The sequence below is a fragment of the Xiphophorus hellerii genome, chromosome 10 (genome assembly GCF_003331165.1).
Source record: "Xiphophorus hellerii strain 12219 chromosome 10, Xiphophorus_hellerii-4.1, whole genome shotgun sequence".
Lineage (NCBI taxonomy): Eukaryota > Metazoa > Chordata > Actinopteri > Cyprinodontiformes > Poeciliidae > Xiphophorus > Xiphophorus hellerii.
The window spans coordinates 827,562-851,687 of NC_045681.1; the positions used below are offsets into that span (position 1 = coordinate 827,562).

The following is a 24,126-nucleotide window of genomic DNA, read 5'->3' on the forward strand; positions in this document are numbered from 1 at the left end:
CTCATTTATTTATTTGAGTAACTTTTTTTAAATTACCCGCACCTTGGACACCGCTGCCATAATTATTATTCATTTAGCATAAATGCTGCTTCAAACCTTCTGATTTCAGCCCTGAGTTCTGTGGTGGAAACTTTATTACCAGATAAAAATCATTTTTCACTCCAGAGTTTGAATAGTTACAAAAAAATGTTCTAGCCAACTTCTTTGGCTTTTAGCAAATACAAATAATTTTAGTTATTTTAACTGATGTAAAACATGAGAATTTCGGTCTAATTTAACTTCAGAAAGGAAGGAAAAACATTTTAATTTATTTTATGTATGCATAGTAATACACCTCCCATAATGGTAATAGTGTTTGATGTTTTTCCATCCATACTTGTGAAAGTAACTGATTTGTTCTGACGTTTCTGGTTATTAATCCAAATAAAAGTGATAAAACTCCCAGATTGAACTCATTTTATTATTTAATTGAACTTTCAGTGAAGTGAAACATCACAACTGAGTGCATACATATAACAGTTAGTAAAATTAATTACTGCAGTACAACATCGACTGAACAACTTTTAATGAATAAATGGATGTGAATCCAATAAATAGAGGTTAAAATAATAAATAAAGATAATAAATATTAATCAGATGCTTCACTCTTTGGCGTCAGTAACTCCTCCTCCAGAGATGGCGAACGTGGCTTCATTCTCAGGCATATCAGGGCTAGAATGATCACAAACGGATCCATCAGAACTGCAAATATGGCCGACAGAGTCGAGGTGCTGTGGAGCGGCGGCTCACCTGTCGAATATCTTGGCGATCCTCATCTCGCCGCGGCCCTTCCTCAGGCTGATGCGCGTGGTGGAGGCGTGGGCCAAGATGTGGCCGCCGATTGGCTTCTTGGGGTCGGCTTGAAATCTGAAACATCCAAACGTTTAAAGCAGCACAGGACAGGCGGGGAGGAGGCGGGGCTTCTCGGCTCTTACGTCATTCCTGCTCCGGGATCCGCCGTCATCTGGTTGGTAACGAACACGCCGACGTTGTACTCTGAGGATGTGATGAACGGATGAAAACAGACAGAAAACAGAAACTGCGCCTCATTTAGGATAAAACACCAGAGAGCCTTAAAGTGACCTATGATGCTTCCCTAAACAGGATCAGCCTGTGGCCTATACAAAACATGCTAGTCACATTTTTTGCTCAAAATCCTTCAGAATGCGCTGCTTTAATGTCTCTGTCGCTTTAAAACCAATTAAGCTGCTGCTGGCCACGCCCCCCAACTCAACATTTACACAGTGAAAATAGATGCTAACAGTTACACAACCATGAATCTTAGAAAAGCAGAAGTGGAGCTTACTGCACAACCAATGCAGCAAGTTAAAACGGCGTATTAGAGCATTGTAGACAGAAAAAAAGGAAAAAAGGGGAAAATTCTGAATTTTTTTCTAGAAATTTTCTAAAAATTTCAGAGTTTTTTGTGTGAAAATTTAGTCTTTAATAGCCATCATACGCGCCATCATAGCAAGCGGTTCCTGGATGGTAAGTCAACAACAAAATACTTAATCAGTTACTAAATTAGTTGATGATTATTTCAATAATCAATTCATCACGATTAATCTGATTAACCTAATTAATATTCTAATTTATCAAATTGGTCTGTAGGTGATGATAACTTGTCTGTTCATGTTTAATTTCATGTTAAATGTTCATTTAACAGATTTATTCTTACTTTTTAAATTTAGTTTGAACTGAACGCAACATGGTGTATTTAAATCAATTAAAGACTTTATTTCTAAACTCACCGAGAATCGATTATGGAATCGGTACCGATAAATTCTCATCGGTTCCCAACTCCAGACGTATTAACACTGGAGTAAAGATTCAATGTTATAATGAGACTCTCAGACGTCCTTTGAGCTTAAACTGAACCAGAACCAGAACCGGTCCTGGTTCTAATTCCCACCTTCTGAGATCTTCTGCAGCCTGGAGAGCATCTGGGCCAGCTTCTGCTGCCGCTCGGCCAGCTCCCCGCGGCCGGAGAAGTCCACCCTGAACAGAGCCATGATGGAGTCGATGATCTGGAGAGGAAGAGCCGACAGGCGCAGTGAACGCAGGATCCTTTCCCACAGAAACATTTACATCTTCAAACCACAAATTTAGAGATAAAAACACAAATGAACTAAAAAACAGTTTAAATTCGCCATCATTTGATTTATTACTGTTTTTAATATTCAACATTACACAGCAGGACCAGTAAAACTAGAATATAACAAAATGTATTGTTTTATAAACCTCATTACTGGCTCGATAACAAAACATTAATTTAACAAAAAAATCCCCAATTGCAGTAACATTTAAAGCATAAAATATGAATCAACGTTTATTTCTATTACATGGCTCAATGAGTGACTGAGTCATCAGAAATAATAAATATTCAAAAATCAAATAAAAAATTTTCTCTCTACGTTTTCTGGCATTTAGCAAATAGAAATAATTTTTATGATTCTAACTAAAATGAAACCAGAAACATTTAATCTGATTTAACTTCAGAGAGTGAAAAGAAAAACCTTGTGTGTGAAAACATCTGGTTTCAACTGTAAGTAATGTTTTCCTAATTTAGGTGGAATCAAACATTTCATTGCGCTTTATTACAAAACTCTGCAGTTAGAATATCAAGGACTTTCCAGGACTTTCCAAACCTTGAAATCACCTCTGAGTGTTTCAGGATGAAAGAGGTCAAACTATCGATGATTACCTTCCTAACGCAGGAAGTCAATCAGAGGTTTGTAGCTCACCAGCAGCTTGAACACGCCGCCTTCTTCATGAAACTTTGCTGCTACAAAGTCCAGCAGCTCCATCTGGTGTTCGCCTGCAGGAACAGCACGCCGTTTAAGAGACAGGAAGTTACAACAAGGCTTCAGGAAGTGAACGCTGAGCTGGTCGTACTGGTGTAGGCGCGGGCGTAAAGCACGTTGTCCAGCACGGCGTCATGATCCACGTTGAACCGGTCCGCGATGTCTCGCAGCCGGTCTGGGCGGCTGCAAGGAGGTCAAAGGTCACAACAAACAGAAGAACAGCCTCAGACCTGATTTTAATTCAGATTTATAACCTGTTTAAAAAAGATCCAGACTAATTTCTTATCTCTTATTCTGGGCGTCTGAGTCAAACTGACAGGAAGAATAAAAGTAAAGAAGAACAGAAAGAAGGAAGGATACAAGGAAAGTAGAAAAGAAAAGAAGATGCAACACAAAAAGAAATAAAGAAAAAGGAAAGGAAGAAAGAAAGAGCAATAAGAAGGAAAGAAAGTAGGGAGGAACAAAGAAATTGAGAAAAGGTAGGTTAAGAAAGGACAAAAGGAAGGAAGAAAGCAAAGAAGGAAACAAGGTAGAGAGAAAGGAAGAAAGGAGGAACAAAGGAACGAAGGAAGGAAGAGCAAAAAAGGAAGAAAGGCAGGAAGAAAGAAGGAAACGACAAAGGAAGGAAGTAAAGATGAAAGAAAGGATCTATTAATGGAAAAATAGAGGGAGAGAAAGAACAAACAGGAGAAAAAGAAGGAAGGATAAACTGGCTCCAAGGATACAAGGTGTTCTCCGTATCGATGAAGATGACTTTTCCACCGGAGTATCCGTCTTCTCCTGGCAGCTGGGCCGTGACTGGAGGAACAAAACACACGTCACAAAACAGTCACAAAGTATTCAAATATAATCACAAAATATTAAAACATAATCACAAAGTATTCAAATATAATCACAAAGTATTCAAATATAATCACAAAGTATTCAAATATAATCACAAAGTATTAAAACATAATCACAAAGTATTAAAATATAATCACAAAGTATTAAAATATAATCACAAAGTATTAAAACATAGTCATAATAAATCATAGCGTAGCCAGACTTGCTCACCACAGAGTGTGTGAGAAAGCTGCGTTTTTCCCGTCCGAAACTCTGAGGAAAATCAGATCATTAAATAAAAACATCTTTTAGTTTATTATTAGTTTATTACATAACAAGTTAAGAAGCGACATGTCTTCTCACCTCCGAAGGCCTCAGTGATGGCCATGCTCTCGATCCCTCCTCCCAGCAGCTTACTGCACACACACACACACACACACACACACACACACACATGAGTGAACCCAGATAAAACCTGCAGCAGCTGAACTTTGCGATCTTAACTCGAACTCCTGGCTGCCCGTCGTCACATGGAAAACCTGCTTCCTCCTGGCGCTGTACTCGAAGGCCGTCTGGAATCCAACGTTCTGCTCAGGAAAACCAAGAGTTACGCTCCGGTCCATTTCTGCATGACAGAATAACAGAGTGGCGTCTAACCAGCATCTTTCCTGCCGCCTCCTTGATTTTCTCCACCTTGGCCTCCGACAGGCCCTTGATGTTGCACAGAGCTTTGCGTGTCGTCATCTGGATCCCTTTAACGGTGCAGATTCCCACCGACTTCAGCTTCTTAATGTCCGCCATGTTCTGGACAAAAACACAAAATAATACACTCTGTCTCTTTACAACCACAAAATTCACAGCATTTATTAGGATTTGCTGCGAGAGGCACAAAACAGTTCAAAGCTCAAGAGGAGGAAAAAATAACCGTCGTTTTGGGTCTTTGTTGGTTTTGCACAAGTAGATTTTTTTTTCTTTCTCCGAAGAGTTTTTTTGCGGCGCTAGTGGCTCGTATTTTTTTGACAGTAGGCAGACAGGAAGGAGGGTGAGGAGAGGGGGGAAGACATGCGGCAAAGGTCGTCGGGACCGGGAGTCGAACCCGTGACGTCCGCGTCGAGGACTAAGGCCTCCAAACGTGGGGCGTGCTAACCCGCTGCACCACCACAGCACGCCCCTCACAAGTAGATTTTTAAATTTGAGACTCATTCAGAGAGTCTCTGTAATAGGCATTTATTATATCATTTATTGTGATGCAATTTCTTATAAGAATTTTGATTTATCTCTGTCACAATAAATTCCGGATAATGAAGTAAAAAAATAAAAACATGTCCAGATTGTTAGGATTGTTATTTTGACTATTTTCTTCACAAGAACATCAATAAATATCAATAAATTTGAAAATATGATTATATGCGGTTACTTTATGGATGTCAGTGATACAAATCACACTTTATGTGACAGGAATGTTTGTGATGTGACACAGTCTGAGCCACACAGCTACCTAAATAAATAGCAATAACCAGTTATTATCATCAAATTTATCACTATCACAATATTACCACAAGATATTGTGATAAAGATTATCAGTAGTTCTTAGGACTGGACTTTGACTAGGCCATTCCGAGACATGAATCTGATTTGATATACACAATTTTGTGTTAGTCTATCACATAAAATCCAAATGAGATACATTTAGTTTGTGGTTATAATGTTAAAAACTACATTTTCCAGGTGATTTTATGATATTTTACTTACAATCCCATGTTTCTGTAGGAGGTCAATGTCTTGAAAAAACGACTCCTGTTTGATTTAGAAGAAATCATCATATTAAACCACAGAAACAGATGGAAATCACTTCTAAATTATTCAGTCATATTATTTATTAATACCTACTTTTTTAGGAAAAGGCTAAACTGTATTAGCTATTGATCTTACCTCGTCATCCTGGAAACCTGTATCATCCTCAACAACTTGATCCTCAGCAACTTTCATTTTCATTTCAGAGTGAAGCTTAGAAATGAAATATAAAGTTTTCAGTTTTATCACTTAAAGGAGATTTTAGCCAAAAAGCCGAGCAGCTAGTTGAGCTAGCTCACCGTCTCTAAATTGATTCACAAAATACCGACTAAAAAATAAACTAAAGCGGTTGGAATTAGTTGGTTCTGAATATGTTAGCAAAAAAATAAATAATTCAGTAAGGGATAATATATTTTATATAAAACAAACCCTGTCCTAAAATAAAACTATCGCCTATCGTTTCCTCTGACGGCCAGAATCTGTCACTGGCGGGAAATTAGGACCTGCGATGTATTCAAGTACTAGCGGAAATTTGGATTGTCTTAGTCGAATCAACGTATATCTGATTAAACACTCCCTCATAAAGTTTAATCGGTTGTTGCTGGTTTTTACACAACGAACCTAACCAGATTTAATGTCTATACTGTCGTGTATGCATTAATAGAAAATCTAGTTTGAGAAACTGGCAGGACAGGAGCAGATAATTTCCCTTGAAGCCCTCCTGAACGAGGAATAGAAACGCATTTGAGCGCAACATTATATGCTGACGTAAGAAACAGATCAAAATGGTGAAGGACTCGGACTCTTTGTGAAAACTATCTATAAAAACAAGAAAGAAAACCTTTCATTTTCTCTTGTTCATATATTAAATGTTTTTATTGAGAGTAAAAGAAAAAAGTGAAATTTCTTGCTCATGGTGCATAAAGCTGAGAAAAACATGGTTCCACTTCACACGTGTAACTATTTTTTTTAAATTCTGATAATGCATTCTAGTTTCTTTTTTAAGACAAACAAACCTGAATAATCATTGTAATAAACCCTTATTATGACTTTTTATGTTTTGTAATAAAAACATGCAGTAACAGAAAGAAGTCATTCTGATCAATCTAGGTTTAACTTTCTATTTTCACTGCATTTATAAATACAATTAGTAGCAAAGTTTTGCAATTAATAGTGTGAATGCTGGACAGAAATATATGTAAAGAATATTTCTCCAGGAATAAATAAACTTTATTGCCTTAAAGGAGGAAATTTCATCATTTCAAATCTTACCAGCTTCATTGCATCTGCTCATGTTTCCCACACCATGATGCTGCCACCGCCGTGTCTCACAGTGGAGATGGTAGAGTGCTACATGTCAAACGTACCGCCTAATTCACCTGATGAAGGTTTTTGTCTCAGGTTTACCTGAGCAGGTGATCAAATCCCCAAAAGTCATTTAAGGTATTTCAATGGGTTTTAATTGTTGCAGTCAAAAGAGAAGTGACACATGTTTAAGCACAAGACTTTCTCCTTAAATGGCAACAAGAAAAAAAAATTTTTTTTACATAGAATCAATGAAAAAAAACAAAACATCATTTATACCAACGCAACGTTTCTACCTACCAGGACAGAACCTCTAAAAACAAAAACACTGATCAGACTTCAGACAACGTCCACAACCGTCCCGACTCTGATCCAACAAACATTTGCTCTCAGTATTTCTTGAAAAAAACAAACGAGTTGACAGAAGCGAAAGCTGCTCCTGGATTTCAGTCTCTGCATGATGTTGAGAACAAGGAGAGAGGCGAATCAGAGCGCTGTTGCTAGGCAGATTTCCCCAGATTCCTCCTGCTCCTTACACTTTGCCTATGGAAGGTGCAGCAGGCATCATGCCGGGCATCCCGCCTGACATCGCAGTGTTGGGTCCTAACAGGATCTACAAAAAATAAAACATCTCTTCAGGTTGTTGCTCAGTTAAAAGTCAAAGTGATTTTTTTTAGTGTTTCCTGCAATGTTTTTTTTTTTTTAGGAAAAAAAGAAAGTAAATTTACTTTGTTTTATTACTTCAGGAAATTTGCTGTCATTCTTAAAGAGCTTGTTTTATTTTTGTTTTTAGGTTTTTAAATAAATAAAAAAACTTTTGCAGAAAACAGGAAACATAAATTCTCTTTTGTTGGATGTTGAAAATTATGGCAAACAGAAAATTTAAAAAGGCAAAAACTGTCTAACTTAATGAGAGAAAAACACGGATCTAAAACAATATGGATGGTATTTTTAGTGTCGTTCTGTCACAGAAAATCTGTTTATTATATGAACCAATATTTGTCATATTATCTGTAGCATCTGATGGTTAAATGATTTATTAAAACTATCCGTATCATCAACCAATGTAAGATCTAGAAAAAAATAAATAATAATTACAGTTGTTTTCTCCATTGTTTGTTATTCAATTCAAATTCAAAAATACTTTATGTAATTAATTACATTATGCTCATTACATAAGGATAATCCTGTCCATTAACTCATCAAAGATTTTTCTATAACATTTCAAATCACTAAAATCTACTTCAATCACTGTTACTGACCTGATGGACTGAAACTAAAACCGAGTGGCTTCTTATCCTTTTCTCTGATTTTCTGCTAATAAAATAAAAGCATATAGCTTAACGGTAGTAACGAGAACAGAACTGACTGGACTCATTTGGCCTTTACAGTAACTGTATCTAAAACATCCCCAGAGCCAAACATAGAGAAACAACACTCAGCTTCTATGAACCACAGATCTGGAGCCAACTTACAGAAAACTGAAACACTGAGTTCCTGTAAATCTAGACTAAAATCCCACCTGGTTACAGCTGCTTCTGAAACATAATAAATGAAACACAAACACTTTGATGTGTAACGATTGTCATATTTCAGCTGGTGGCTGTGTTCTCAGTTTGTGTCTTCATGATGTGAAGCACTTTGAGCTGCCTTGCTGCTAAAACGGGCTACACAAATAAGCCTGATTGAAAACATTAGCAGATATTATTTTTGATTCCTTTAGGTCAGAGTCACTGAGCGGTCCACAGAGGCCTGGAGCCTGACCTGTCTCTGCTGCTGCAGCTGCTGCTGTTCCAGCTGAAGCCGCTCCGTCTCAAACACCACCGGCAGCACCAGGATCATGAAGGAGGTCGTCCCCACCCACAGCGCCGAGCGGGAAAAGCTGCAACAACGTCAACAAGCAGGTTAGCTTCTGCTGCAGGAGACGAGCTACTGAAGCTTTTCCCAGCCTCAGATACTGAAACAAAACTCCATCCGTCATGTAGCAGAAGTTCATGTTTTAAAGGAAACTCCCCAAATTTATTTCCCAAATCATAAAAAACAAAACATTTAACTTTGAGATGCAGTTCTTCACACAAAGAGAAAATATGTATTTTTTGTGATTAAATTCTGTTTTGATATCTGTTATTATCCAGAGTTGGGTAGTAACTGGTTACATTTACTTGAATAACCTGATTTGAAAAAAAATTACTTTTAGGAGTATTTTTACTGCGCTGTAATTTCATTATGAAAAATCTCTACTTTTACTTGAGTAAATTTCTGGATTCCAAATGAAAAACAAACATAAAAAAATTCACCACACACAGACACACACCTGCAGTTTTTGTTAAAGTTTAAGTTTTTTATTGAAAAAAACTGATTTGTAAAACTTTTCTTTTTCCGATTTTGTTATTTTTTGTTACTTAAATGAATTATTGTAATTTTGGTGCTTAAAATACCAACATTTCCATTCATGTTTATAATTTGGTCTGTTAAAAAAATAAAGACTAAAATCTTTATTAGTCTTTATTTACTTTATTGTAAAGTCTTTATTGACTTTATTAGTCAAAGTTAATTGTCAAATTAACTTTAACTCTGACTAGAGTAATTTCTTGGATGAATACTTCTTTACTTTACTGCTACTCTTACTTCAGTACATTTTTAGGAACTCTACTCACCTCTGATTAATAGTGCAGGTCCTCAAATTGCATTTCTAATTTATATATTTGTGAAGAGACAATCCATATTAATAAAAACAAAGTACATATACGAGATTGTAGCCAGGAATAATGATTCCTTGTCTGTGTGCAGAAACAAGGATTAAAACTGATTCTGACATTTAAAACAATCTGAAGGAGCTAAAACTTGTAGTCCAGATCTTTCAGAAACATATTAATTTCTGAATAAACAGATACTTTTACATTACATGTAAATATTAAGCATAAAACTAATTTGTGTCCAACATCGGCATCTTTACATATTTCTCATTTTTGATTACTTGTGCATCATTGTTGTGTTTCTGCTCATGTTTGACTGCTGGGACTGTACCTGTAAAACTTCTTTAACACGGAGACCGAGCACTGCGCAGAAGTCTCCGCAGCTGTCCTCACTGTGTCCGGGAACATCTCGGTCAGACCCCACAGCCTCTCCACCAGGGTCTCATCCAGCTGAAGCAGACACAAAACACCGTTAGTTATCGCGATGAAAACAACTTGAGACAGATTAGCTTATACAGGAGGTTATAATCTGTTTAAAGCCTTGATCGGCCTGTTAATGGCAGCAGAAGCTGAGGGAAGACTGGCAACAGGCACCACAGTTAGCTCACTTATTAGCACAGACAGGCTAACAGGAAATTACGCTACATCTTTACTCTTGTTAGCGCAGGTAAGATAAATAATTGAGAGGAAATATGCTAACATCTTCATCTTCATCGTCGTCTATCTCATCTTCTCGAAGCCGAGCAGACACCGGGCCTGACGCCGGGGACAGTTCTTCCACGGAAGCCATGTTTCCTCTTCACCTCCCCTGGTGGTAGCCCGGCTAACCTCGCTGAAGTACGGCTAAAGATTCTCTGGCAGCCGCCGGGCGGTTTTCACTAAATTAGATTTTTTCTGAACAATTTCCAGCGTTTTTTCATTCAGATTAAGACGAGTCTGAGCACCGACACTCCGAGGTCACAGACGGGAAAACGTGAGACTCGTCAGGGTCGCATGACGGTGGAAGGGCAGGGGTCAGTTTGGAGAAAACGCAAAACAAACTGCGCCCCCTACCGTGAGGACGGTCTAATAGCAAGTCTTGAATCGAACAAAGTAGTAGGATTCTTAGTTACTGGGTTTGCAAAGTTTTATATTCAGGTTCTAATTTATAAAAATAATAATTATAATAATAAATTGTGTAAATAAAAATCTAAAAATGCCGACAGCCATCACCTTCTACAATAACTCTTTAATCAAATGAGTTAGAACAATAGGTGGGTAGAGTACCCAAAAAATTAAAGGTTTGTTCTTTATTCAGTGGGTAGAGACGTAAAAAAATTTCCTCTGGTAAGAGTACCAGTACTTCATAATAAAATTACTCAAGTAAAAGTAAAAATTACAGCATAGTAAAAATACTCCTAAAAGTAATTTTTTTCAAAAATGTTACTGAGGTAAATGTGAGTTAGTAAATGTAGCAGGTTACTACCCAACTCAGATTACAACACTTAACTCAATAAAGTATTTTTGAGTTTGACTTAATCCGTGCTTCTCTGTGTGAGTTTAGCACCATTTACCTTCCCATATTAATTTGAATGAATGAAATTAAAAGATGAAAAGACACGTTTGCAATAGTTGCATCATTTATTTATCTTATTAGCCATCAGTACAGAGGTGAAGAAGTATATACAAGCAGGTTGGAATAGATAAATAAGTGTCAGGTGTGATTAAAGAGTTTTAGCAAGAAAGAAAGCTGATGTGATGGTAGAGGATGAAGAGGAAAGGACTAAATGGAGACGAATGATTCACTGTGGCAACCCCTGAAGGGAAAGGCCCAAAGAGAGAAAGAAGAAGTGAGGATAGTGAGTCCATCCTAGAAAAATGTTTGTCCAGCCCACACTCATGACTTTTAAACACCTCAGAAGCTTGAATCTAAAATAATTCTCAGACTTTTCATATTGTTGAATTTTGTTATTTTCAAATTGTAGCTTTTTTACCGTTTGAATTTCATTCAGATGTCAGAAAAAATTCATTTTACAAATAAAACATTAATAACCTTTTTCTGAAATCAGTCATAAATGTGTATTGATATTTTTATACCTAGTCAAGTCTGATTTTATTCGTCAAAGTAAAACTAAATTATCTTCTACCTTTCCCAGTTCCTTGGAAAATGAGCGCTTACTCTGAAAATAGTTTCTTTTTTCTCACCTCATTCCGCGGCTGTTTTTCCCGCTGCTGAGAACATTGAAGGGGGCGGCCATGGAAAAGTTGCAGGATTGCAGGGATTCCTTGTTTACATCCTCCCGGAGCGCGCCAGGGTGGGCGGTTAGCTCCGCCCCCATTCTTCTGGGCTGACGTCATTGTCGCTTAGTGTTTTTTTATGAATGAAAGAATCCAACCTCAGAGCGCAGCGGAGTAATTCCGGGAAAAGGCGGACTGACATTTTGTCGCCAGAGTCGCGTCGAATCAGCAGGTAAATTATCACTTGTTTATATCTAAATGTGGAGGTAAATGTTTAAATATTGTGCTGTGACGCTGTTATTCGGTGGTAATTACCGAGTATTGGAGGAATGCTGTCCACCGGGCGGCTCGCCAAGTGAGCAGGCAGCTGTTCGGTTTAAACCGTCTATGCTAACTGCTAACTGTTAACATTACTAGCATATTAAGAAATACTTACAAAGTTAGGCTCGCTTCCTAATTAGCGTCTTTTCTCGCGTGTTATCTAACATAAACAGATGCCATCTACTAAACTATATATTCTGTATTTCTTAGCAGCCGCTCGGTAAGTTGTTTAAACCCTAAATGTCCCGAGGACTCGTGATGGCTGTTTACTATAGCAGCGGCGCCCTAAGCTGGCCAGCTCCTCTCCTGTACGGTTTACGGGTGGATTTTAAACACCTAAGAACATAGTAAACAACATAATAATGAGCGCTGTGAGCTATTTGAACAGAATAATAAGAATAGTGGGTACTAAAGGGTGGAATGGTTAAGAATCGAGCAGGTTTGACCGTGTTGCGTTCACTTGTTGCTTCCATATTGTTATTTAAGTGCTTCATCCAGCTCGCTCGGTGTTTTGGTTTAATTAAAGCGGAATATTGAGAGCTGGCTTCGCCTCGTACGGTGGGTGCTGCTGGGTTTCTGCTAGCTGGCAGTCCTGGCGGGGCTAAAGCAGAAGGCGTATTGCTGAATCACCCTGACTTTACAAAGAGGCGGTCCCCTCGGTCCGCAGCCCGAGTCCTGCCCGGCGGACACTTTTTCCGCTGCGACCGCTGACTTCCTACGCTTGTCGGGAACCGGAGCCTGTTGCCAGCAAACCGTCTGGCCATGCAAAGACTTTATTGGATCCTTTTAGTGGACCAGCCGCAGGGCCGTGGAGGAGCGGGAGGCTGGGCCCGGGACAGGTGACTCGTACCTCTGTTTCGTTCCCTCTTGTTGCCGTTTCGTGCCATTCTACGGAAATTAAACAAAATTAAGACCAGAAATCATGTTTAAATGGGACACCTAACATACATGTAATTACGTAAATCTTTAAATATATATTTATTTTAAAAACAACAATGTTTATTCTGAGGTTAGAGCTTCTTCCTGTCAGTGAATCTGACTGAATTGTTTAGGTAACTACACAACCCACAGTGAAGCAAGGCAGGTCTTTAAACTGGCGTTCTAAAATAGTTATGACATAACATTAAGAGGAAGTTCAGTGACCAAAAAATAAATAAAATAAACAACAGCAGCGTCTGTTTTTATGAAAGACACTCAGAGTTCAGAGAGGATTTCTGTTTGTCTTTAAAATAAACTGAATTTTACATTAAATGTAAGTTCTCCATCTTATTGCTGATGTGAATAATGAAAAACATTAAACATTATCTAACAGAACCATCTGTAGCCAAAGCCACAAGTCCAACCGATCATTGAGTTGTTACAGTGCTTCATTTTAATAACCGACTTTTTTATTAATAGCTACAACAAAAATACAGTAATTAGACGTATTGTTTTAAACTTGACATGTCATACTTTGATTATTTAAAAATATGTTTTCCTGCTTATAAAAGGCTAAATAAATAACAGAATAATTTTATGCAAATCAAAAGCAGTTACCCAAACAAGAAATTAACCAAACTGCTTTATCTCCGTCCCAAACTATTTAGTCATCAGCTTTCATAACTTCGACCTCATGCTGCTCCCACGTACAGTCATGCTCTGAACAGAACCAGAACCAGAACAGAACCAGCCAGGATTCACAAACTAAACTGAAATGCTACATAAAAAGAAACACCTGGTCACCTCACTTCCATTTTTTAACCACTCTGTTATTTTCTGGACGATAAATTGTCCCAGAAATGATCACGATAAACGATATTATTGTTTTTGAGACTATTTAAATATGATTTAAATATGATGAATTGTAATAATGGAATAATAATGCAAGAACTGATTCTCAAAGATCAATAAACTTTAAATTTGTAATTTACACTTAGCACTGAACGACATTTTAAACATGCAAAATAAACAAATAACCAAAACTATAAGTACAATTAATTACGAAGCCTCTATATATGAAATTTCACCAGAATGGAAATGATGTAACTCATTTTAATTTATCATGTAATGTAATTGATTGATTGCTTGTTGTTAGAGACACTTAAACGTTTCACTTTCTTCTTCTTCATGATCATTTTTTGTTTTATTTTTGTCACTGTTGTGTTTATATTTCTGGTCTCTGATTTGCTGCCTGAAGAAGATAATTGATTAATTAATTAGATTAATTTAGTGAAGTCAACTGGATTTTCATTCTGTGAAAAGTTACCTTCACACTGCAGGGCAACCAGACCCACCCTAATGTTTTCCTGCGCTGCTGTAACAAGACAAACGTTTTCATTATGTAGAGATAAGTAGACATAATAATCCTCTAATAACATTTTCTATAAATTTAGCTCTGGTCCGTTTGTGTCAGTAAAAAGGTTCTGACTTATGATGAAATCAAACACAACAAGCCAACTTCCTGCTGACAGCCATCTTTCATTTGGTTCAGCTTATTACATTTCCTGTCTGTATTCTGAACAGATTGTAGAAAATTACTTCAGGTTGTAATCTAAGTGACAGATGGTCGGTATGAAACGACCCGGGTCTGTTTCATACCCGGAAAACTCAGCCGGGACGGGGTGAAGGTTTCCAAGAAGTCTGTGATTTCCCAGCCTGGAGCCAGTCTGTGAACGTCTCGTGTAATTCAATAACGCAGCGACAAAAAGAGAAAAACCTAAAAAGCAGAGCGACGTTTCAGAAGAGGCTGGAGGAACTTAAAACGACAAAATAACTGAAAATAACAGAATTTAACTGTAAAAAGGAGAAACTAAACAACCGCAGCCTGAAAAAGTGAAGCAGACAAAAAAACAGACAAAATCAGCTGGAATTCAGGAAATATATGAATTTATATTCATATAAAAATGGACACGAAGAGACCTGAAATATACACATTTAATAAAAACCAGGAGGGAGAAAATATTCCCTGTTGCCAAATTCCACTTTTACTTAAATAATCAAATAGGAAAGTCAGAGTTTTCCCTCAAACCCAAACATGGCCGCCCTGCGTTTAATCACCGCGGAAACAAACCAATAGTTTCCATTTTTCAACACTTTTCTCTCATGAAAGCTTCAACGCGCACACAACAATTACTTTATCAGCTGTACAACAGAATTAATCATCTGTGCATTTATTTTGTAAATCATTCTTGTGGGCCCCACAGAGAGAGACCCGGGTGCCGCTGGTGGTCCGAGCCCCACCGTTTGAGAACCTCGGATGTAGAAACTCGTGTTGCCCTGATGTGTTGCTGCGTTGCACTAATCCTCCAGTGATTGTGAGCCCTAAATACACCAAAGCTGTTACTACTATGCAGTTTTTATGCAAGCAGGATTTAGATTGTGTAACCAAGTCTGTCTGGTCGTGGTGCGTTCAAGTGCTACTTGGACATTTTAAAACTGTTTCTAGTTTAATGTCAAAGAAAAACTTTTCATCAGTAATTAAAGTTTCTAATTTCCTGGTTGGATTATCCTGTTGGACATTCAGACATTTCCTCAAATCCAACATGGCTGCTTTTCATTTGAACCACAGGAATTACGTTTCAAACTGGGTTTATTTCTGTCGTTTGAAGCCTCGATCAGGGAAAAGTGTTTGAACAAATCTGCTGTTTTTAGCTTGTGTTGCTAATAGCAGTTAGCAACCTGAATCAGAACCAACTTTATTGGCCAAAATCGTGACGAAACAGAGAATTTCACTTCGGCTCTCAGCAAACAGACATGAAATACAAACAGATCCTTCAATAAATTAGAATATTACTGAAAAGTCTGTTTATTTCAGGAACTTCATCTCTAAATGAATCACATTATGTAGATTAATCACATCCAGTCTGGTGATTTTCCGCTTCAAAATTAGAATATTATATCAAAGCAATAAAAGAACTATTATTGGTTTAATGAAAAGAATGTTTAATACCTGCTTAAATGTTTTTAACTGACAAATGAGACTCATAGGAACGTATATTCTAATTTATTAATATTATTGTGTATAAACGTTAATGAAGGCGAAAAAGATCAGAATATAGACGTATCTGCAGAACATTTTTCTGGAGGAACAGGTTTTCCTCCACTAAACTTCTCCTTTGAGGAGCTTTGGTAAAATAAAAATCAGTGAACCTGTCGTTTGTTCCACTGGTCCTTAGGAACTCATTGCAGTTTTAACTCATTTGAAAATATCTGCTATAAGAAAATGTTTCGTCCAGCGTTAGAGGTACCAGAGTTTGTACAGGACAGCACCAATAAATTCATCCTGATTTTTCTCTACATTTTAAAGGCAAGTGGACCGGAGTCGGGTTAAAGCGGACCGGAGTCAGGTTGAAACGGACCGGAGTCGGGTTGAAACGGACCGGAGTCGGGTTGAAACGGACCGGAGTCCGGTTGAAACGGACCGGAGTCAGGTTAAAACGGACCGGAGTCGGGTTAAAGCGGACCGGAGTCGGGTTAAAGCAAACCGGAGTCGGGTTGAAACGGACCGGAGTCGGGTTGAAACGGACCGGAGTCGGGTTAAAGCGGACCGGAGTCGGGTTGAAACGGACTGGAGTCGGGTTAAAGCGGACCGGAGTCGGGTTAAAGCGAACCGGAGTCGGGTTGAAACGGACCGCAGTCGGGTTGAAACGGACCGGAGTCGGGTTGAAACGGACCGGAGTCCGGTTGAAACGGACCGGAGTCAGGTTAAAACGGACCGGAGTCGGGTTGAAACGGACCTGGTTAAAGTGGACCGGAGTCGGGTTGAAACGGACCGGAGTCGGGTTAAAGCGGACCGGAGTCGGGTTAAAGCGAACCGGAGTCGGGTTGAAACGGACCGGAGTCGGGTTGAAACGGACCGGAGTCGGGTTGAAACGGACCGGAGTCGGGTTGAAACGGACCGGAGTCGGGTTAAAGCGGACCGGAGTCGGGTTGAAACGGACCGGAGTCGGGTTAAAACGGACCGAAGTCGGGTTGAAACGGACCGGAGTCGGGTTGAAACTGACCGGAGTCGGGTTGAAACGGACCGGAGTCGGGTTGAAACGGACCGGAGTCGGGTTGAAATGGACCGGAGTCGGGTTGAAACTGACCGGAGTCGGGTTGAAACGGACCGGAGTCGGGTTGAAACGGACCGGAGTCGGGTTGAAATGGACCGGAGTCGGGTTGAAACGGACCGGAGTCGGGTTGAAACGGACCGGAGTCGGGTTGAAATGGACCGGAGTCGGGTTGAAACGGACCGGAGTCGGGTTGAAATGGACCGGAGTCGGGTTGAAAGGGACCGGAGTCGGGTTGAAACGGACCGGAGTCGGGTTGAAAGGGACCGGAGTCGGGTTAAAACGGCTTAAATATATCAATTTTAACATCATAAAATGTTTTGGGTATAAATTGTAATCGGCATGTTGGGCCTTTTAAAGATCAGTGATCAACCAGGAAACTGAAGTCCGTGGAATAAAGCTCAGTTCTTTCTGACTAAAGTTTTCTGCGAAGATTAATATAGATTATAGACATTATAGATGTATGTAGATAATATTATAAAATATATCGTGACCCAGTAAATCGGCTCAGATTTCTCTAATTTTGGGAGATTACGTCTCCAGGTCATGTCAATAATCACCACACTGTTGCCAACTCAGCAACTTTCTTGCTGTATTTAGCAACATTTTGGAATAAATAAATCAGTATTGGCCAAAATCAAAATTGGTGATCAATAATCAGAAAACTGCTCTAATAATATGAAATAATGTGATATAGTTACTGAACTGCAGCCCTGGGTTTAGTCATGTTTGGACATCGTGATGCTGACTGATTCACAGACAGAACGTCATGACAAGGTTCTGGGGTCGGGTTCAGTGGGACCGGCCCGTTTCTTCCTCCAAACATCGGGACTAGAAAGCCTCACCTGGAGGAAAACATGGAGGAAGGACGATCACTTTCCACAGAGAAAAATCCCGTGTTGCGAAAAATGAGAAAGTTTTCTGTGACTCTGCAGAAGCAGGTCAGGGAAAAACCCGAACCGCTTCGTCTGGGTCACAGCGGTTCTGGATTCTTCTCTCTATGGTTTTATTTCATTTCCTTCGTCTAATTCAGTTTGTTTTAATTGGTTTCGATTAGTTCAATATTGTTTAGTTTAGCTTTTATTGGTTATTGTAGTAGTTTCAGTTGTTCATATTTTGATAAATTTTGTGATCATGTTTACATTAATTTGGGTCATGAATATTCAGCAGAAGATAATATTTTAGTTATTGTTGAACGACGAGCTGACTGACGTTTTATCCCAACCTTTTCTGTCCACATTTTACCGACTAGCGTAGCGCCGCCAGGATGGTGATGGAGCATAAACTGCTTTTTAAAAAATCATTCACATCATTTTGAAAGGCTAATAAATGATTCATAAACATGAAAATAAGAAACATTAAGTTTATATTTCAGTATGTTTTAGTTTTCTAAACATCCGATACAGTTCCAGTTATTCCTCATTAATTACCATTTTATTTATTTCAGTTAATGAAGATATTTTTTTCATATTTTGTCAGTCTTGTTTAACGATAATAACCTGGGTATCATTCTGCGAGCGTTCGGGTCGGCTTGGCGGCGAACCAGAACCTGAACCCACTCAGAGGTCATCCCACGCTGACCCAGCCAGCTCAACGCTCTGTCACGGCACCGCTCCAGGTTTTTCCCCACTCGGTTTTATTTCTCAGTGAAAGCTTTGAGCCGTTGATGTTGACAAGAGGAAGTGTTGAGCGAACTGATTGGGACACCTGCCTTTGAGCAACTAAACGCCAGACACACTCGATATAACTTCCCCTCGCCATTCCAGCGAATAGAAGAAAGGCGGCCGGGTTTTCAGAACCTCCTCTTCCTCCCGTATCGAACCGCAACGCTTAATGACAGAGCGCGTTTGGAGAAGCATGAAAGCGCTGCGGGTTCTCCTTTTCTTCACAGCGTGTGCGTGACCGGCCGTCTTGTGAGCGGATGGGAAATGTCAGGCCAGAAACGAGCCAAAAACAGCACAATGCCTGAATCACATGAGGAGCCATAAAGTTTTAATTCAGTTTTTTTTATTCTTCTTCCACAGAGTCTGAATCTGTTTGAAGAGCAATCGGATCATGACGACAGAGAGGAGCAACAAAGCCCTGAAGGTAAAACGCTGGCAGGAAAAAACATCATGAATCATCTTTATGACCCGGCAGAACAAACAGCAACAGACAGCTGCCACATTATCACCACAAACCAGCACAGCTGCAGACCAACTGCACAGAAACACACACATGAGCAGCAGCTGCTCTGGGGGAGCTGCAGAGATGCACAGCCAGCAGCTCCTGCGTTCACCCAGCAGGAGGATGCGACCAAAATCTTTTTCACCCAAAAATATCTGATCTGATCCACTTCCATACGCTAAACCGATCCAGCAAAGCACCGATCCACTGCTTTCACTGGCTTAGTGTCGACTGAAACAACTGAAATGTTTATTTCTGTTTAAACAGACAGATTTGAACATCTAAACCCAGCAACAGCGTCACCAGCTGGTCAAACATGTGAAAACAACTTTAAGCTGTTCAGTCACTGCAGTCAGGAGTAAAACAGCCAATTAAAATAAATGATAAAGAAACAGAAACTGACAAAAACATCAGGTTGACTGCAACAAACACTGTCAAAACGTGCAGTTAGGAATGATTAATATAATGTAAAATAATTAATGAAGCACAGAATTAGACTGAATTGATCAGGCACATTGTCACAGATATTCAGTCCAGATTTATGTTTTAAATGTCGGGCCAATACCAATACCAGTATGGGATCGGTGCATCTCTAACTGGTAGTTCCCAAAGCGTCTGATCGGCCATGTTGCATTCTGTTTGGTTCTTCATCTTAATGTGGAGCTTCACCGCCTGGCTTACATCAAAGCTGATTCATGGGTTAGAATGGCCTAGTCAAATTCCAGACCTAAAAAAACCTGAATATGCAGAATGACTTGATGTTGTCCATCCAGTCTGACGAAACTTTAGCTTTTCATGGTGCAGTTCAGACGTAAAACTCTCTGAGGTTTGTGGTTCTAATGTGGCAACAATCAAAAAAGTTTCATGTTTTAACTTTTATAAAAAATGTTTTTGTTGTTAAATGTGCCTCGATGTCGTGACAGTGAAAAAATCAATCTCCTCCTCCCTGAGATAATATTGTCCTCTGAAGAAATGAACCAAAAACAAAAAGGAGGCGGGGCTTAGTGCTGGCAATCACTGTCATGTACTTGCTTCTAAATGGCAGCGAAACAACTCACCGTTACAGGAAGACTGCTTATCTGCTGTTGCCACTAGCACTAGCACTCACAGACTTGTTGCCATAGCAACTGACAACAACAATGCTAATGTATCAGGATTCAATACCAAAAAAATGCAGAAACAGAACATTCAGTCCGTTACAGTTTTATGTTTTCAGGGTTTACTTTGCGTTTATTAATAAGTGATCGCAGTGATAGATTAGCTATTGCTGCTATTAGCTAAGCTAACAGCCAAGGTAGATTAGCTATTGCTGCTATTAGCTAAGCTAACAGAGCCGAGGTAGATTAGCTAATTTAACCTCCTGCTCTCCTTTTGTTTGTCAGTTGGTGTTTGGGTCAAATTTTACAAAAATGTTGTAACTGAACCCAAACATCAAACACAGCACATCTACATGTTACAGATGTCAAAGTCAAGCTAGCTAGCATAACTGACCTATTTCCCTCTAATTTGCTGTTTTTTTCTGTTCTTATCTAGTTACAGTAGAGTTGACAATTAGTAGCAAAGAACTGCGTCTTTAACGGATCACTTGTACCTTTAAGATTTAGAGCGTTATGCTAAGAACTTGGCAGCTAAAACCAATGCTAGTCGTCATTAGCAAGCTGTTTCTTGAGTGCGTGAGGTCATGCTGGAACGTGTCTAAATATAAAGGTTACCGACCGTCCTGCTCTGTGTCCCTGCCAGGTGAAGCAGGAGTGCGGGGAGAACGTTCCCTTCCTGTCGGACAGCGAGCTGATGTCGCTCTCTGTGCGGGAGCTGAACCTCCACCTGCGGGGCCTTTCCCGTGAGGAGATCCAGAAGCTGAAGCAGCGCCGGCGGACCCTGAAGAACCGCGGCTACGCCGCCAGCTGCCGTGTCAAGCGCGTGTCCCAGCGGGAGGCGCTGGAGCAGCAGAAGATGGAGCTGCAGAGGGAGGTGGAGCGGCTCGGCGCCGAGAACGCCGGCATGCGGAAGGAGCTGGAGGGGCTGGGCGCGCGGCTGGCCGCCCTGCAGCGGTTCGCCCGCGGCCTGGAGGCCGGCGGCGGCACGCTGCTGGCCACGGCGCCGCGGCTCAACACCGCCTCCGTCATCACCATCGTCAAGAGTCCGCAGCAGCCGCAGCAACAGAGAGAGCAGGAGCCGTCCTAGGGGAACCGGAACCAGAACCAGAACCAGGGGGATGGGAGGGAGGCGGGGTCAGGTGGTCTGCAATGCAAACACACACAGAGGCGTGGAAATTCATTATAAACACACAGGATGCACAGACTGGATCAGTAGGAAAATACTAAACATGCTGTCTGCACCTTTTTCACGTTAAGCGGAAGTGATTTACCTCAGTGCAGTAAAGTGTGCGTCGTTGCCTAGCAACAGCAGCTTAGCTTTTCTATCCAGGAGCAGAAAGTCACCTGTCCTCGCTCCACACACACAGACTCACCTGCTCCACCTGAACCGGACCGACGCAGAGTTACTGTACCACATTACTGCAGACAGGAAGTGGGCGGTTCCTCAGAGCAAACTCTGATTGGCTCGTTCCAGCATCAGAAACTGAAACTGTTGATCCAATACCAGGTAAATACAAAGCCAAGATACCGGTACCGATACTTTCTACTACCATCAAACTTCTGACCTTCAGCTGTGTTTGTGGTTTTACATTTAAATTATGTCATTAAAAGTCAAGACAGAATTTTTCTACAAAATACTTTTATAATATATTATTATGAACAGAAACAGTAGAAAACAAAATAACTTTGTGCTTATCGATATTATTGATATTTTTAATCGATCCGCTCACCTCTGACACGAATCATTCACTGCTTTACTAGTTTAAATAATATTTTTTAAATAATTCATTTTTTATTTATGTATTGGTTTTTAACTGCTTATTCCAGTTTCACATTATTTCAGAAATCAAAATGATTTAGTTTGTTTTGTGTGTCACAGCAACCTGTCCACATTTAGGCCTCCCTACTTAAAAATCACTGCCCATATTTATTTATATATGTTGAAGCTCTTATTTTGAAATTAAACCGGAAGACTTAATTCCGATCAGAGAGAAGCAAGCTAGCCATAGCTAAGCTAATGTTAAAAAGAACGTGAAATGACTTTAATTTCGTCCAATCAGGTTTGGTTTTGTCGCCCAATTGATTTAGTTCGTCCAATCAGGTGTGGCCTTTGTTTTTTGGAAACGCCTACTTCCTAACTGAAGTTCTGGGTTCTGTCATATTCTGATCCCACCGTCCAGATTAGCAGTGGATATTAGCCTAGCATAGCAGTGACTGTTAGCTGTCCCGGGTCTCAAAGGTTAAAGATGCGGCCGGAAGTGTTACTGGGTTTACTTCCCCCTCTGTACTCCTCCATCATGGCGGCCATCAACGCAGTGCCTTCGGTTCACGCAGAACCCAAACAAAGAAAAGCAGAAGCTAACCACTCCTCCTTTCCTGTTTTAGAGCCGCTGCACTTTCAGAATGACTGCTGTGGATTTTCTAGGTTTTCAGGCCTATAACACACACACACACACACACACACACACTCACATCAATCATTTCATAAATGTGCAGTAATTTGGGTTCATTCAGCTTCAGTTTCATTACAAACAGACTTTATCTCCAGGCTTCCTTCAGACCCGCGTCGCTCCTTCTCGCCTCAATGCAAATCCTCTGAAACATTCCAGTTTTGTGTTATTTGTAACGTCCGTATGTGCTGCAGAGACGAAAATGTTGAGTGACATTTTTAAGAGATATATATTCTATATTTTATTTGTATTTAAAGGTAGATATTCTGAAAAGACAAGCTAACGAGTGCTGTGATGTTCTACATGTTTTCAAAAGTACTTATGACTAGTCTGAGAAGATTCTCACGTCTAATTATTATTACTGTGTTGTGTGGCGACAAAGATTACAAAACGTTAATGATTAGCTGCGTAGAAATACTCAAAGCCAACGGCCATATTGATGTATGATTATTTTTCTGTGTGTGTTTGTGTTTTATTGCCATATTTGTACCAGCTCGTCGCAGCAGATTCCAGGGAGGGACATTTATTTTTCTACGATGACGTTTGTTTAAAAAAAGAAGAAGAAGAAAATCCGGGGAGACAGAAAGCTAAAGAAAGATGGCGGAAATGATGGAAACAGAAAGTAGAGGCTGGAAGAGAAAGTGCAGAGAGGACGGCTGGTTGACTTGAAGAAATGGAGACATGTTTAGGCCACTGAATATTCATAGCAATATAGATATGAGTAGAAATTATAACACCAACCGAGCTGCAGAGTAAGACATGTTTAGCTAAGTATGAGCATTTATTCCCGATATCTTAACGTTCTTCCAATCGTGCTGGATGTTTTGTAAAACCTGCAAAACAAAAATGGTATTTGTATTTATTACCTGTATTTTTTCTATTGTGAAAATTTAAGTACATTGTCTATTTTATATATTAATTATAATAAATGTTGTACATATTGTACATAAAACAGCTGTTTGTGGAGAATTCATGCAGAATATTACAATTTATTTACTGTCAGATTTTAAATACAAAAACAACAAGAAGAAGAAAACATAGAAGAAGGAAATGTTTTAATTTATGGAGATTTAGTGGAGACACAGAAACAGCTGCAGGTCAGGAGGGTTCAATGCCTTGCCCAACGGCACATCAGCATGAGGCAGGAGGAAAGAAAGGTTGGATGGACAGGAGGAAAAATATAACAAGGAAGGAAAAACAAGAAATTAAAAGAATAAAGGAAAATAGAAAAACAAGCAAAAAGGGCAGATTGAAGGAAAAATAATAAAAAAGAAACAAACATGAAATGGGGTGAAAATAGTAGAAAAAGAAATAAAAACCTAGACGGGAGAAAAGTCATGATGGATGAAAAGTTTGGATAAAGTTTCTTTTGAATATTTGATCCA

General features: G+C 39.6%; 3 protein-coding genes across 5 annotated transcripts; 1 reads left to right on the top strand and 2 right to left on the bottom strand.

Moving 5' to 3' along the window:
* Positions 1-439: 439 nt before the first annotated feature.
* dmc1 (DNA meiotic recombinase 1) lies at positions 440-6,253 on the bottom strand. Its single transcript, XM_032574513.1, has 12 exons — positions 5,418-6,253; positions 4,323-4,469; positions 4,170-4,252; positions 4,029-4,081; positions 3,897-3,938; positions 3,569-3,641; positions 2,935-3,026; positions 2,784-2,857; positions 1,952-2,066; positions 975-1,035; positions 790-906; positions 440-711 (listed from the first exon to the last, which is right to left on the bottom strand). The coding sequence occupies exons 2-12, from the start codon at positions 4,464-4,466 to the stop codon at positions 642-644; spliced, it is 924 nt and encodes a 307-aa protein (XP_032430404.1). The 5' UTR covers positions 4,467-4,469; positions 5,418-6,253; the 3' UTR covers positions 440-641.
* Positions 6,254-6,480: 227 nt separating this feature from the next.
* tomm22 (translocase of outer mitochondrial membrane 22 homolog (yeast)) lies at positions 6,481-11,892 on the bottom strand. Of its 2 annotated transcripts, none has more exons than XM_032575070.1 (4): positions 11,645-11,892; positions 9,792-9,910; positions 8,529-8,646; positions 6,481-7,377 (listed from the first exon to the last, which is right to left on the bottom strand). In XM_032575070.1, exons 1-4 carry the CDS (start codon positions 11,795-11,797, stop codon positions 7,297-7,299), a joined length of 471 nt encoding a protein of 156 aa, XP_032430961.1. In that variant the 5' UTR covers positions 11,798-11,892; the 3' UTR covers positions 6,481-7,296. The 2 variants fall into 2 exon arrangements, with proteins under 2 accessions (XP_032430961.1, XP_032430962.1); XM_032575071.1 differs by lacking the exon at positions 11,645-11,892 and adding an exon at positions 10,161-10,480.
* Positions 11,799-23,695, top strand: maff (v-maf avian musculoaponeurotic fibrosarcoma oncogene homolog F). Of its 2 annotated transcripts, none has more exons than XM_032575068.1 (3): positions 11,799-11,909; positions 19,053-19,116; positions 20,935-23,695. In XM_032575068.1, the coding sequence occupies exons 2-3, from the start codon at positions 19,084-19,086 to the stop codon at positions 21,376-21,378; spliced, it is 477 nt and encodes a 158-aa protein (XP_032430959.1). In that variant the 5' UTR covers positions 11,799-11,909; positions 19,053-19,083; the 3' UTR covers positions 21,379-23,695. The 2 variants fall into 2 exon arrangements, with proteins under 2 accessions (XP_032430959.1, XP_032430960.1); XM_032575069.1 differs by lacking the exon at positions 11,799-11,909 and adding an exon at positions 12,059-12,837.
* The last annotated feature ends 431 nt before the right edge of the window (positions 23,696-24,126 follow it).

Coding starts and splice junctions, on each gene's coding strand:
- tomm22 (XM_032575070.1), bottom strand. CDS start 11,797: ATGACGTCAGCCCAGAAGAATGGGGGCGGAGCTAACCGCCCACCCTGG. Junction 9,911..11,644: donor AAAAACAGCCGCGGAATGAG/GTGAGAAAAAAG, acceptor TGTCTGCTTCAG/CTGGATGAGACCCTGGTGGA. Junction 7,378..8,528: donor AGCTGCAGCAGCAGAGACAG/GTCAGGCTCCAG, acceptor TATTTTTTGTAG/ATCCTGTTAGGACCCAACAC.
- maff (XM_032575068.1), top strand. CDS start 19,084: ATGACGACAGAGAGGAGCAACAAAGCCCTGAAG. Junction 19,117..20,934: donor GGAGCAACAAAGCCCTGAAG/GTAAAACGCTGG, acceptor TGTCCCTGCCAG/GTGAAGCAGGAGTGCGGGGA.
- dmc1 (XM_032574513.1), bottom strand. CDS start 4,466: ATGGCGGACATTAAGAAGCTGAAGTCGGTGGGAATCTGCACCGTTAAA. Junction 2,067..2,783: donor GCGGCGTGTTCAAGCTGCTG/GTGAGCTACAAA, acceptor CTTCCTCTCCAG/ATCATCGACTCCATCATGGC. Junction 907..974: donor GATCCCGGAGCAGGAATGAC/GTAAGAGCCGAG, acceptor TGGATGTTTCAG/ATTTCAAGCCGACCCCAAGA.